This window comes from Pelophylax lessonae (genome assembly GCF_965119305.1).
Source record: "Pelophylax lessonae genome assembly, chromosome: 4".
In the NCBI taxonomy this organism is placed as follows: Eukaryota; Metazoa; Chordata; class Amphibia; order Anura; family Ranidae; genus Pelophylax; species Pelophylax lessonae.
The window spans coordinates 184,403,450-184,419,323 of NC_138771.1; the positions used below are offsets into that span (position 1 = coordinate 184,403,450).

General features: G+C 41.2%; 1 protein-coding gene across 2 annotated transcripts in view; it reads left to right on the top strand.

The window, feature by feature from the left end:
- The window catches only part of CACNA2D1 (calcium voltage-gated channel auxiliary subunit alpha2delta 1), a 960,240-nt gene that overhangs the window by 174,872 nt on the left and 769,494 nt on the right, over nucleotides 1–15,874 (top strand). For both annotated transcript variants that reach the window (XM_082257081.1, XM_082257082.1), the window contains exon 2: nucleotides 6,325–6,406. In XM_082257081.1, coding sequence (XP_082113207.1) covers nucleotides 6,325–6,406 — 82 coding nt within the window. The remainder of the gene's footprint in view (nucleotides 1–6,324; nucleotides 6,407–15,874) is intronic.

Below are 15,874 nucleotides of genomic sequence, written 5' to 3' on the forward strand. Positions count from 1 at the left end.
GCACAGACAGGTAGCAACAGGACAAACACCCTTTAGAGTCCTGAGCACCCCACCTCTACTCCAGGCCACATAGCAGCTGCATAGGCTGCTATGCTGGTAGATCCATCTGTGCCTGAATTCTTGATGTTACTTTATGATTGGACACGGTGAATGAATATTCATTGTGGCCATGCCCAAAAAGCATTTCATTGTAAAGCTGAGCTAGCAGATTGAATAGATGAAGGTTAATTTAGGGCTCTTTCACACGGGCGATCCGATCAGATCCGCCTGTCAGTTTTTTAGGCGGATCTGATCGGATCCTCCATGCAGCTCTATGGGGCAGCGGGTGTCAGCGGAGACACCTCCGCTGACACCCGCTGCCATCCGCATCCGATCCTGTCAGTGAAATCTGGACGGATGGAAACCCTATTTTTCCATCCGTTCAGTAATCGGAGCGGATCGGATCTGATGAGAGCGGACAGGCGGTCCACTCTCATCCAATCCCCCATAGAGGGCAGCGGGGGCTGAGACACCTCCTTCTCCGCTCTGCAAGCGGAGACGGAGCTGTCATCCGCCGGCTCAGCGGGGATCGCGGATCGATCACCGCTGAGCAACACGGATCCGCCTACGGAGGCGGACCGTGTAAAAGAGCCCTAAGTGAGTTGCTTCATTTTAAGTGCTATTTTCTTTGTTACATAGTTACATAGGTCATCTGGTTGAAAAAAGTCCATCCAGTTCAACAGACAGAGGAAAAAAGAAAAAAAAAAACACACACACACACCCAAATCAAAAACCTTCATGTACACTATCCTATACTCACAAGTTGATCCAGAGAAAGGCAAAAAAAAAAAAAGAAAAAGCAATAAAGCATGACCCAATTTGGTCCAGCGGGGAAAACAATTCCTTCCGGATCCCCCAAGAGGCAATCTGATATTCACTGGATCAACCTTACCTATAACTATTAGTATCAAGTTGCAGTATATTCTGTGTATTTAGGAAACAAACTAGGCCTTTTTTAAAAAAAAAACAAAAAAACATTCTATTTTGTGGCAGATTTAAATGATGATTGTAGTCTTAATATTATTCTTTTTGTTGTCTTTTGTACAAATAGAGGTTAGAAATGCTGACTGCCTCTCCTTTTTATAGTTTTACACTCTTTCACTGGGACCATACAGGGAAAAACTCCCCATGTTTTTTTGATACTTCCTGTGTCTCTGTTCGAAAGATCTACTTGCTTCCTGTCCTGGAGAACACAAAGGAAATTAAAGAAAATTTTCTTCAATTGTGGCACAGACATCAATAAAAACTATATCACAGATCTAAACTTTCCTTTTTCTATTCAGCTAAGTAAATCTAAAAAAAAAAAAATACAATTTGGAGTTGGAGTTACATGTTAACAACTAGAATAAATACTAATATGAGGCTTTATCCCAGATGCAAACTTTCCCACATGCCTACAAATATATCACTAAAGTTCCCTTATAAAATAATATACTGTATCTTATCCTATACCAGTGATGGCAAACTTTTTTGAGCCCAAGTGCCCAAACTGCAACACAAAACGAACATATTTATTTCAAAGTGCCAACATCCATCGCCATGCAGCACATCACCATGCAGCACATCGCCATGCAGCACATGGAGATCACATATCTCCATGCAGCACATGGCCATGCAGCTCATCTACATGCAACACATCGCCATGCAGCTCATCTACATGCAACACATCGCCATGCAGAATATAGCCATGCAGCACATAGCTATGCAGCACATCTACATGCAACACATCGCCGTGCAGCACATCTACATGCAACACATCGCCATGCAGAATATAGCCATGCAGCACATCGCCATGCAGCACATCGCCATGCAGCACATCTACATGCAACACATCGCCATGCAGAATATAGCCATGCAGCACATTGCCATGCAGCACATAAACATGCAACACATCGCCATGCAGAATATAGCCATGCAGCACATTGCCATGCAGCACATATACATGCAACACATCGCCGTGCAGAATATAGCCATGCAGCACATCACCATGCAGAATATAGCCATGCAGCACATTGTCATGCAGCACATATACATGCAACACATCGCCGTGCAGAATATAGCCATGCAGCACATATACATGCAACACATCGCCGTGCAGAATATAGCCATGCAGCACATCACCATGCAGAATATAGCCATGCAGCACATATACATGCAACACATCACCATGCAGAATATAGCCATGCAGCACATTGCCATGCAGCACATTGCCATGCAGCATATCTACATGCAACACATCGCCATGCAGAATATAGCCATGCAGCACATTGCCATGCAGCACATATACATGCAACACATCGCCATGCAGAATATAGCCATGCAGCACATCACCATGCAGAATATAGCCATGCAGCACATTGCCATGCAGCACATATACATGCAACACATCGCCGTGCAGAATATAGCCATGCAGCACATCACCATGCAGAATATAGCCATGCAGCACATTGTCATGCAGCACATTGCATATCTGGTCCCCCCTCTGAAGCTCAGCACCCCTCTGCTGTGGTAGGACAGTGGTGTCACAATTGCAATTATTACAGTGTAATTGCCAGCTACAGTATTAAAGATGTTTTGTGAAGTTTCCCAGTAACAGAGACCTCTTAGAATTCCTGGGAGAAGTTTGTATTCTTACAGCCCGTCATTCTCCCTCTGCCAACACACACCTCTCCTTCTATCAACATAGTACAGAACAGGGTCACTTGGCGTGGCTCATCAATAGCAGCCCTTGCCTCATCTCTGGGCTTTCCCCCCAATGGAACAAAGCAGCTGCACTCAGGCAACCCCCAGGCAAACAAACGCCCATTTCTCCTCCCGCACCAGTTGATTGGCTGTACATTCCCTGGCAGAGGGAGGTGATTGGCTGCCCTTTCTGCCGGTCCATAAGGCGGCCCTGCAGGTTTTTTTCCAAAGAGTTGTGCACTGAGTTAAAGTGCTTTGTGTAATCCGGAGTAGGCAGGCAGTGCAGGGACACTGGACGCTTTGTCCCCCTAGGGAAGTGTGAGGAGCCTTTGTGTGCCTGGAGCTCCTGAGAAGACTATAGCTTGCGTGCCCACAGAGAGGGTTCTGAGTGCCAGCTGTGGCATGCCTGCCATAGGTTCGCCATCACTGTCCTATACCCAGTAATCTGTTATCCAAGTGGTTCTGTGTAAAAGGAATACAAATAAAAACCTTTTCTACTTCTGTAAAATTCCATATACAGACATGGTCAATAGGTTGGCTTTTTTCTTGTACAGTGTTCTTTAACATTTTTTTAATGAATGATGTAATTTGCCAGACATACATTTTACTTTTCATTTTATATTTTATGCTATAATTTATTGTTCCAGTAAAGTGGCTTTTTTTTAAGTAATCTGAAATGCGCATTCCGGAATATTGGCTGGCGCTCAGTTTTCTCATCGTTTTTTCACCTCTACATAAACACCCTTCTCTGGTCACCAAAAAGAGTAGACTTTATCTAAATGCGTTGAAATTCCTCTAATAGAAATCTGCCAGCTTAGATGATTCATCGAGCTCCCAGTTTCTATTGCTTGGATATCTTATTCAGCAAAATCTTTGCATGAAAAAGTGGAGTAGAGGAATAAAAGATTAATTTAAAGGACCAGCTATATCCATGTTTTGCTTCAATTTAAGTGGTGACTTTTTAATCATACTGATGTGTTTTTTAAAGCCCATATTTTTCAAATCACAGCGTTGAATACATGTACTGTATATTTCTTTTAAAAGACTGTGGCCTTTAAAAAGATGAGCTGTCTATGAATCATTCACTTGACTTTTATCTTGAGAGCGCATTTATTGGTGTTTGTATAGTTACTGGTTTAGTTTTCATCTGCCAGAAGTATCCTCATTGATACATGTACCACAGATTGGAAAAGTGTTTATGTTCACCTTTATTGATTAAACTACAAAATTAGGGCAGCATTTATAAAAAGAAATTATTAAAATAACTATACAAAAAAGTTTCAAAAATTTACCTTGGTGCTAGGGTACCTTATCAAATCTTTTTTTATTTAACATTTAATTGATCATCTCTCCCACTGCTGCTAGTCCCTACGCTTTCCAAACTTAGCTCTGTCAGGAGTGTGGTAGGGTGTGGGGGCAAATATCTAAGCGGATTTAAATACTGACTTTCAGAAAGTCAGATTTTGGGGGTTCTGGCAGTGCACTGTGGGGAAGAAGGGGAAGGTGTGCAGATGCATTTTATGGTGTCCTATAAATTCTAGTACATTGACTTTCAGTGCTTTGAACAATACATTTAATAGCTTTTGGTGCTGAGAATTTGGTTCTGATAAAAAGTATAAAAGTATCCCCCCCCCCCCCCCCATACTAGACACTGAACCTAAACCTGATCCTTAAGCTGTCTATGACACTTAAACCTGCATATTAAAGCAACAGATTCACTTTATGCTGCCAACACCAGCTGGATATACTTACCTTTTTGCACCCTATTCTCTGTTTGACCACTGGTAATGAAGAGGGGAGGCCTTGTGTACATTTCAAGTCATGACTTGGAGCTCACACAGGATTGAGGATTCTCTCTTTCCAGCCATGTGACAGCACCGAGTGCCTAAGTCCCTATCAGCAGGCCCCAGCACTGTCACATGGGAGGAAGATGACCAAGTCACATTTTCCCCATACCTGGAAGTACTGAAACATTTTCTTTGCTCTCAAAACGCAAACAATTTAACTGTATATATTATAAAAAATATTACAGATAACCACCATATATTGGGCAATAGAAGAAAACCCCTTTCATATGATAATGTGCAGACATCAAATAGTAAACTGTCAAAATGCAGAATGTAACATGCAGAGCACAAAAAAGAGACACACATTGCTGCCATTAACCTCCCTGGCGGTAATCCCGAGTGTGGCTCGGGGTTAAATTTCAGTGCCATTAGCGGTAACCCCGAACCACACTCGGGGTACCGCCAGGGAGCATCGCTGGATCCTTGTAGAGGGTTACTTATCTTGTCGCCGGGATCCAGCGATGTGTCCCTTCGGCATACGGCGGCCGGATATTCCGCCCGATGCTTGTGAGCCCCGGCTTCCGTCTCCTGCAATGTGACGCTCGCAGGGGGGTGGAACCGGCGGCAAATTTGAAAAGTAAAAACACCAAACACACTGATTTCATTACAAAATAAAATACATTGATATTAGTTTGCCCCCCAGTGCCCTTTCCTGCAGTTTCACTGTACTATATATATATATATATATATATATATGTGTGTGTGTGTGTATGTACAATATATATATATATATATATATATATATATATATATATATATATATATACTTTAACTTATTTATAGTTATTTATTATATTATAATTTTTGATTTTGTGTTTCAAACTTTATCATACCCAAGATGTTATAAAGAAGAACGCACAGTAAGGAAAAAAAAAAATCATATGTAAATAGTTGGTTTGGGCTGCTCGTCCTTAAGAATTACTAGCAAAATAATTGTACCGCTTTCAGCACCTAAAATCGGAAAGAATCATACCGCCAGGGAGGTTAAAGTAATTTATAAATGACCACCTTGTAAAACAACCCATTTCATTTTAAATTGAAATTAAACGCAAAATATTTTTGTATAGATATAAAAAAAAAACATTATAAATACCTTGTTCCCCTTTTTTATAAGTGATCACATTCCCTCTGTTCTCAGCTGGATAAAAGCTGGGGGGGGGGGGGGAGAAGAAGAAGCACACTGAGCTTGCTTGCTAGTGACTGGCTGTGTAGTGGGGGCATGTCAGGACAAGTCTGACCATTGAAGGAGAGTACACTGAGTTCCCAGCATAGCTAGAGAACTGACCACTGTGTGTTCTCCTGCTTAGTGTGGTTGGTTTTAAATAGGAAAGCAGAGGGACTAGCAGGATTGCCAGGGATCTCACACAAAGGAAGCAATACAAAGAGAACAGGCGACTTTCTCATACAAGTACATGGTACAGCAGGCACATATCAGGAATATGAAGTGTTGGGGTAACAAACACTTTAATATTTTCAGTGTAAGGAATAGTGCCCTATTAATGATGTTATTTCAAGGAATTGTGCTCTATCCTTGGTGTCAGTGAGAGGAAAAGTCCCTCACCAATGGTGTCAATGGAAGGAATTGTGCCCCACCATTGGTGATAGTGGGAGGATTAGTACCCAAAGGGCCAGTTAAATGCAAGTGAGGACTGTATCCAGCCCACAGGCCACAATTTGGGGACTACTGTTCTAAAATATCTGCAGTCTTATTTTTGTACTTTAATTGTAATGTAGCTTATTGTTTTTCTTTCCATAGGATTAAGGAATGGGTTGGAAAGATGCAAAACGATCTTGTAACACTGGCAAGAACAGCAAGTGGTGTGGATCAGCTTGCAGAGGTAAGTAAACAGTGTTGCCTGCTTTGAAATTGACATGCTAGTACATAGTACAGCAATTTTAATATACTGTATGCAATATGAAAAACTGTCCAGGACCAATGTTATTTTTATCAGGTCAGTCACTCTGTATCCATAAGTACTGGATTCACGCACTGAGCGGGAGATGTGAAAGATATGTGTGAGCACCGAGAATAACAGCAAGCCTTTTTAGACCCAGCACAGTTCATACAATCTGGATAGTGAATAGGCAGGTTGCAGGGGCAAAAGAACCTGATGTATTTTTTGCTGCAGTCTTTAAAGAATACTCCTAGTTTGTTGAGAAATAAAATAAATCTTCTCAATCTATTTTGTTTACAATTTTTAGAAGTTGCAACCATGGGAGCAGCACTTGGCTTGTGAACACAAGGCCAGAATTTCCACTCCCCTGCATTTTACCTTTTGTTGAGAAACTTTTTTGTTAAGACTCCTGTATGAATGCTGAAGCTGCAGCTTTTCTAGCAATCATATTGCCAGCAACAGGAAAACAAAGAGATTGCTCCCATGACGTGACTCCTTTCCAGTGAGCTAACAGCAAAAGAGCAACACTTCACTAATTAGGGAACAATTCTATAGAAGCAGATGAGTATTATCTTCCTGAAGGTTAGGCAGAGCCCTTCAGCACATCCGCAAATATGTAAAATCGAGTGCAACCTTATTCTCGCCTAAGTGAGAAAGGAACACAACAAAGTCAAAAGCAATTAAAAAAAATATTATTCTATTGCGGGATAGGGATGGAGCTGGGGCAAGATGCAAATACTTGTTTTTTGGGTGAAGGTCTTTTGACCCGTGAAAATTATCTGCGTTGAAAAAAGTTACAGCGAGCTATCCATCACCTGGCTGCAGCAGGGTGGATGACAAACTTCCAAGAGTATTGGAGCCTTCTTTAATAATATGCTAATATGTTTTGATTACTTTTGTACTTTTATGTTATAGACATGATTTAAAAAAAAGTTGTATAATAAAATCTTGTGTAGTTTCTAGGGTTCTATTTGTGGAATATATTGTCAGGATGTGGTACTAGACAATCATTATGGGTTCCATAATGGCCCCTCCTCCCACACAATGTTATTCTATACTTAGTGGACTTCTTATAAAGCTCCTATTATCTCTGATAGTAAAAGGGAGCTGAAAATACTAATGTACTGAGAGGAGCTGGACATGGAGTTGCAAAACGTTATTTCTACCAGAAATTTTGCATCTAAATGGCGCACCCTTATGGAATGTACTTTGCCAGATTCATAAATAACATCCATTTTATCCTCTTTCCGATATACAGATTGGTATGGCTAATTGTCTTCCCATGCCTCTTAAACCAGCTGGTCCTCACCGTCTTATCTTTAAAACTAACATTCCCATCTGTCTGAAAGTCTATAAACTATATACCTGAGTTTAACCAGGACTGCAATCTCTCTCGGTTGCTTCCTTACATATTTTCTATCTAACTATGTAGTTACTTGTTTGTTTTGCGGTCCCCCCCCCCCCTTGCTTTTTCCCTGATTACCTCCCATCCCACTCCCTCTCCTCCTCCCCCCACTCCCCTCCTGGCAAATGGTACAATTGTATAAATGTTCTTGGTTTTAGTCTGGCTTTCTTGTGTATCGGCTTTTTTTTTTTGATTACCCGGGTAACCCATCATCCATGTCTCGTCTCTAAATGAAACAATTTGTTTGTATTTCATTTTTTTGAACGGTATATTTCATGTTGTTAATGATCCTGTCAATGCAACAATGCAGTGTTGTGCGCAAATATGTCTTTGAAGATTTGACGTATCGGTGTACACTGTCCTTAATGAAATTCAATAAACATGTATTGAAAAAAGTGGCTGATAATAAATATTTTGGGGTTGATTTCCTCAAGAGTACAAAATCTGGTGTAGCTGTGCATGGTAGTAGATCAGCTTCTAACTTCAGCTTGTTCAATTGGGTTTTGACTGCACCAGATTTTGCACTCTCCAGTTTTAGTAAATCAACCTCTTTGTATCAGCAATGGTGTGTAACTGGTTGAAGCAAAACTAATTGGTAACTAGCAAAGGGCATCTGCATAGCAATATACTGTATCTTCCTGGATCGGTTAGTAATAATGATAGAAAGCAAGTGGTGTAGTTGGTATGTTTGTGTGTTTATGTTCTTGTGATGTATGTATATCCATATGAGATTACATCTCTAACTTGCTTTTTTTTTTATTATATAGTTTTATACATTTTATTCTCTCAACTCCATTAGTAACAACCCCTATGTGAAAATAATGGCACGTTCTCTTTATAGAGATACCAAGGGTCTGTTAGACTCCTGATACTTCTTTTACCTTCAGCCAGTGCAGATTGGGGACACAGAGTCCCTTCAGTAATCTCCTACTTGTCAGGTACTGCTGGGATTTGACAGCTGTAAATGTTGAAATCCTTAGGGATGGGCCCTTTCAAGTTCATTTAGCTTGTAAGAGATCACCGGATAAGAGTTTACCAATTTCCCCCTGCTTTCCATTCTGCTTCTACCTGCAGCTCATAAAGGAGCAAGGTTAGCCAAGGGAGTGAGTCAGGCAGTGTTTTTTTTCCTGGGCATCTGCCAGAAGCAGCTGGGCACAGGAATGGGAAAAATTTCCTGGGGGGAACACTTGGGTAAATTCCTAGGACAACTATGATCACACTATAGCAGTGATGGCGAACCTTGGCACCCCAGATGTTTTGGAACTACATTTCCCATGATGCACAACACCACTGCAGAGTGCATTCGCTTAATGGGAAATGGGAAGTGTAGTTCCAAAACATCTGGGGTGCCAAGGTTGGCCATCACTGCACTATAGGGTATAAAAGCCTTATTGGCAAAACACCTATGATAAAACTATAAAGAGCAGCATTCCACCCCATTCCCCTTCTTCAACACATCTATAATTACACTGTAAGCGGTAAAAAAAACCTTTTAGAAGAGCTTTGACCCTTATAATATTTATTTTACTCTACAAAACATGACTTTCATATAGTGAGTTACTTATTTGGGCTTTTTAGTTTTTTTACAGTCTTTGGTTTAAAAAAGAAAACTCTACCAATTCATTTTTTTTATCTTTATAAAGTCACCTAAACTCTAAAGTTAATATTTTTTCAACCCCTGTATGTTTTACAGAAGTGTGAGGCAACAAATCTTTTGTGTGTTTTTGAGAAATAGATATGTGTGGAATCAAAACCAGGAATGAAAGCTAACAGCAGTCTAGCTTGCAGTATGTTGACCTTTACAGCGTTGGAAGTACCGCATGAAAAGACTTCCCAAGACACAGTACTTGAAGCCCGCACGGTTCTGAGCCACACTGTGATGTATACTAATTACTCCCAGTTTTACTTTGGCCTGGCAGCGGCAAGGACTAGCTACACACAGAGGATAGTGTTAATAAGGATCCTTTGTATTTCAAAACATTTCAGTAAGGGTTTGAGTTCTAGTAATTATAACCTCGGGAAGAAAATCTTCATAAATGTAATGAAAATGGATTGCTTAAAGCTGTATTGATCACTTTGGCAATAGTCTTCAACAAACAATAGCTTTGTTGCTTCCAAGCATATTAGTGGGTAATGTCAGCCAAAAGCTTCTGATCTAATTTTCTCATTCTAGCCCACGTCATTTCTCATTGCTCATCTTATTCAATGAAATTATATACTAGGCCATCTCTGTCTGTCTTTTTTCATCCTGTTATAGCCAACTGGCATTCCTTACCTTTCTCTATCATTTCCTCACTGAATCTTACAGTCCTTTCTCTGTAGTTATTGTTACTGCCTGCCTGTTCTCTTGTCATTGAAGATTTTCCTGCTAGTTAGTTCACTACAGTATGTTGTACAGTAGAGTATGTACAGTGGTATTATATTCAATAAAATATTTAGAGTGTAATTGTATCCAGTTTTAACATTTTACTTAATCTAGTTAATTAATTCCTTACAAAAAATAAATAAAAAATGGATACCGCGTTCATCACCTTACAGGTAACACTGTAACGTCCTGTGTTAACATACCTTAATGCGCAAATGCAGCATGCTTTGAAAAACATTTTTATGCACTTCTGAGATCATTCAGCATTCACTACAGTGAGTTCCGTAGCCCAGCTGCCTGGTGAGATTCGCTGTTCATCCAGTATGCTTCTGGTCTGGGGGCTGCCATATTGCTGCCTGGTCTGATCCCCTGTTCTCTTTTGCATGCTCTTGTTTCTTATCCCAGCCTGCTTCCATGAGTTCTGCAGTCTTCAGTCCCTCTCAGCAGCCTTCTTATCAACACTGCTGCCACTTGAACACCCCTAAACTCTTCTAGTGTGGGTTAATCTTCACACATTAGAGCTAGGTAAATCTATGGATCATGAACTGGGGTTAGCACACAGCTAAGTCCAAACCCCCTGAGAGTCCCTGGCAGAGAACACCAGCTGGCCCTTAGACTCTGCACCCTGGGGGATCCATTGCCACCTGGTCACATGCGAGTTCACTTCATTCACCATTGTGACAGAGTCTAATTCATTTAGAATGCTTCCCCTCCACAAATGTGAGCATTACAGAACATTGTAGGGTATGCACACGTATGTCTACGTAGACTTGGTAAACATTTAAAAAAAAAAAAGAAAAGGGACATTTTAGTTAAAGCGGAGTTCCGGCTTGAAAAATAAAATTTAGATAAAAATACCGCGGGGACAGTCAGGGCTAGTGCATTTCAGCAATGATAGCCTCTGAACTGTCCCCGGGTTCACTTAACTTTTAGAATAAATACTTACCTTGAAAATGTCTTGTCCAGCGCTGCTTTCTCAGGTGTGGGCAGCTGAAGCCTGCGTGTCCTCTTCTGCATCCTCTTTGGTCCCAGAATGCCCTGCACCGGCGCCGCTCGTCAGTTCCGGCGCAGGCGCGTTATCCCTGCACAGCTTCTGGGCATGCCCAGAAGCTGTTTAGCAGGGAATGACGCGCCTGTGCCGGAACTGACGAGTGGGGCCGGTGCAGGCGCATTGATTCCTGGGAGCGATGACGTCCAGCTCCCAGGAGTCAACGCAAAAAGGAAGTGACGGCGGCGGCCGTGTCCGCAGAGGGAGGAAGAGGAAGAAAGGTAAATATATTTTCTTTAAAAACAAGGTAAGTGAATAAAAAAAATGTAATTATCCAATTCTTTTACAAGTAATTTAGAGCAAGCGGACAGGGAAAAAAAAATCTTCAGGGTGGAACTCTGCTTTAAAGGCTTTATTTATGTAACATAGTTACATAGTTAGTGAGGTTGAAAAAAGACGTCAGTCCATCCAGTTCAACCTACGATGTGTGTGTGTGTTTGCTGTTAACCGTACATTGTATACCCCTGTATGTTGTGGTCTTTAAAGCGGAGTTTCACCCTGGGAATACTTTTTTTAATAAAAATACCCCCGGGATAGTCAGGGCTAGTACATTCCACAATGGCTAGCCTCTGATCTGTCCCGGGTTGCACTTACCTTTTAGGAGAAATACTTACCTTGAAAAAGTATTGTCCAGCGCTGCCATCCCAGGTGTGGGCAGCTTGAAGCCAGTGCGATCCTCTTCTGCGTCCTCTTCCTTCTTCTTCGGTCCCACGATGCACTGCACCGGCTCCGCCGTCACTTCCGGTGCGCGAGCGTCATCTCTCCACAGCTTCTGGGCATGCCCAGAAGCTGTTTAGAAGGGAATGACGCGCGCGCACCGGAACTGACGTCGGGGCCGGTGCAGGCGCATTGATTCCTGGGAGCGATGACGTTCAGCTCCCAGGAATCATTGCAAAAGCCAGGAAGTGACGAATCGCCGTGGCCGCCGAGGGGAGGAAGAAGGAAGTAAGGTAAGTATATTTTCTCTACGAGGTAAGTAAAAAAAATAAAAAATGCGATTATCCATTTGTTTTTCAGGTGACCCGGAGCGAGAAGATGGAGGTAAGTATAAATTTAGGGTGGAACTCCACTTTAAGGTGCCCATCTAATAGTTTTTTGAAACTATTGATGCTCCCTGCTGATACGACGGTTTGCGGAAGAGAATTCCACATCCTTACTGCTTTGACAGTGAAGAACCCCCTGCGTATTTTAAGGTTGAACTGCCTTTCCTCTAGTTTTAGTGAGTGGCCATGTGTCTTATTGTATTCCCTTTCTCTGAATAGGTTTTTCCATATGCTAGGGTTGCCAGTACAGTATTTGTACATTGATATCATATCCCCCCTCAATCGTCTCTTCTCCAGAGAGAATAAGTTCAGTGCTTGTAGTCTTTCCTCATAGCTGATGTCCTCCATTCCCCTAATTATTTTTGTTGCCCAAACTATGGAAATGATAATACTTTAGCTTCGGCTGCGTGGCTCCATTTTATTGCCTAGAACAGAAGGCACTTCTAATATCATACTTTTTGCTTAAGATTTCTGAATATATCTAATGCTACTTTTATTTAAAGCCATCCAGCTTTGATGTTCAGTCATGTGTTTATCCAGGCCCAGAGGGGCGATGCACAATTCTCTTTTTTTTCCAGAAGGGATGGACTGTCTGTGACTGAGAATCTCACAGAAGTTCCACATCAGCTGTAAATACTCTGTCGGAAATTTTTTAATGAAACATTTTTTCACTCAATTCTTTTTCAGTAAAACAACATTCATTTCCACTTTTACAGATTTTCTACCAGAACAGTAAATACATTTGTTAAGTGTTAGAAAAACTAATATAGACTCATGTATTTGATATGCTGAAGCTGATTTCAGTCTTGGTGCCTTGAGGAAAGGGACTCTGTGTGACCCTGAAATATACCATAAAGTGCAGTTAAAGAAAATACATAAAAAATTGTGCTAGTCAATACAAATAAATATGTGCTACTAATATCCTTTTTCATCAAATGTGTGTTCTTGATGTTAAAATTGTGCGTATATTTTCATTCAGTCCCAGAATATAATCACTATTGTGTAACATGTATAAAGTGCAAACAATCCTGCATCTTTGCTTTTATTTCATCAAATGACACCTCTATGAAAGCCGTCACCAAATACACCACCTGCTAACCACCATATATTGACCTACGCCTTGCCCTTTAATTCAGGCTTAATCTCTCAAAGGCTCTTCTCCACATGTATAAAAAATTTACTTCACCCCAGAAAGACCTTGGAACTTCTCTTATACCAATCAGCTCCTCATTAGTCAATAAAGACCATCATTGTGTAATATTTTTAACCTTATTAAAAGTTTTTAGCCCCGGAAAGCCTAAAACCCATGGAAATACACTCACAAAGTAAAGTGGAAATAATAGCCACCTTAAACAGCATTTCCCCCATAAGAGGTGACCTCAGCATCGCATCCACAATAGTAATACTGGGAACTTCTGGTTTTCAGGTATTGTATGATGACATTATGTAGTATTGTTTATGCAACCTGTTTAGTATGTATTAATATTGTTAAAATGGACATTATATAATGCTAATGACTTCTTATTCCATGATGTGATCTTTTTACAACATCACCCAGTCATTTTAAGTACCCTGTTGATAATATTGATCTAACACTGCGGAGGTAGTGCAGCTCAAAACAAGGACTTTCTATCTGGTGTTCTGGCAACTAATCCAGACACTATTCCTTATCATGTCAGTTCTCTGGTGTAAATTTTGTTCTCTATTTACTACTAATATTTACTCTATTTCTAATATCACAGTTGCAGAGACTTTCCTCTGCTGTGCACAGTGTGGCTGATTTTCATAGATTTCCATCAGCATTTTTTTACCCTTGCCTGGTATGGGCTGCATGCATTACTTTTGCAAACTCTCTGCAACCGGATCACATGGTACTTGTGTACACTGCAATCCAATGTGGGCAAACACACTGAGGTGTCATTTACTTAAAGCTGATTCCCACCCGTTTTTATGTTTATTAAAAGTCAGCAGCTACAAAAAATGTAGCTGCTGACTTTTATTTAACACACACTCACCTGTCCCACGGTCCAGCGATGCGGCCGGCAGGAACCTTTGTTCTCTCCCTCTTCTCCCCACGGCACCGGCATCACTAGTGTGGGCACCCGGCTGTGACAGCTTGCAGCATCACAGCCGAGTGCGCACTAAGCACGCGCGAGTCGCGCTGCGCGTCCTGAGTGGATGGGCAATCTTCTGGGACCTGTGACGTGTCCCAGAAGTTTGCAGGGAGGGAGGGGGAGAGGAGAACTTCCGCTAGAGCCACCTAGAAAGGCCCGAGCGGAAGTGGGAGCAGGTACCTGTCAAATCTAGGTACCTGCTTCCCAAAAAAATGACATGCCAAATGTTGCATGTCAGGGGGTCAGGAGGTCTTAAAGCGGAAGTTACGCTTTTGGGTGGAACTCTGCTTTAATATTGACACCTGCTGCGGATCGCAAATGCAGGGCATTTTGAACTTGGTTTGGGAAACGCGTACAGAATGCAGGTTTCCCACATCACGTTCTGGTGTGAACGGGGCCTTACAATCTCTTGTGCCGAAGTCCATAGACTATTGCTGGTAGCTAATAAAATCCCTGTCTTTTATTATTTTGGGCAGAATGCAAAATAAGTATTGCAATCAATGTTTTGAGAAAATGAAATTACAGATAGCAAATTTCACTTCATTTCCATATTACCTACTGTACCATGTACGCAATTCTTATAATGTTTGTTTTAAAACAAACTGCATGTCAATGTAGTAGCTTTCACAGCCCCCAGAGGATGGAGAATCAAGAGCAGCCATGCTCTGAGGAGACAGTTATTGACTGACCTATATGAGTTTGAGACATCTTTCCCCAAGAATGCAAGAATAACATTTCAACTAACCAAAATGTAAAATTCAGAGGAAAAACAGAATAAAAAGTAAAAACACAGTTAAAATATTGCTCTGTGTCCCTTCTCAGAAGTGTTGGCGTATTGTTACCTGGTTTAAGGGTAAAGCTACACTGTACATAGCACGTCTTTTCATTGTAGAATTAAAAAAAAAAAACGGTTGTAATAAGTAGGTTAAAAATATTGACTTCTATAGTAGAAAAACTTGAAATGCTCAAGTTTCAATGAAACTTATACTGAGAGAAGCATGGAGTCTAATGTGGCTTAACCTACTGAAAATGCCAGTTGCGTGGCTCTTTCCTGAATGCTTCAAGTCACCAACCCGAAAAAAACACATTTGCAAAAGGTCAGAAAGTGATCATTTCAAAATTGTCTTGAAATCAGAAGTTGAGGGAAGATCTTCGAATGAGGACACTTGTTTCAGTGACAGCTCTCCAAGGCTTCATGTACACACAGCCTACTTTGACTGCCCGCTGTGGGAAAACACAAAATGGTTTGCGTTTTCCAGTGGTCAAAACGTTCCTAACCTGAACATGATTCTTCAGTTTTCAGAAGGGGGAGGTTGAAGCTCCCCTAATCGCAGCGACTCCTAAACTCTGGTAAAAGCCTATGTGTACATTGACATATAGGCTTTTATGGAGTTGAGTTTAGGAGCTTTAGATAAAAAACACCAAAAGCTCCTAAA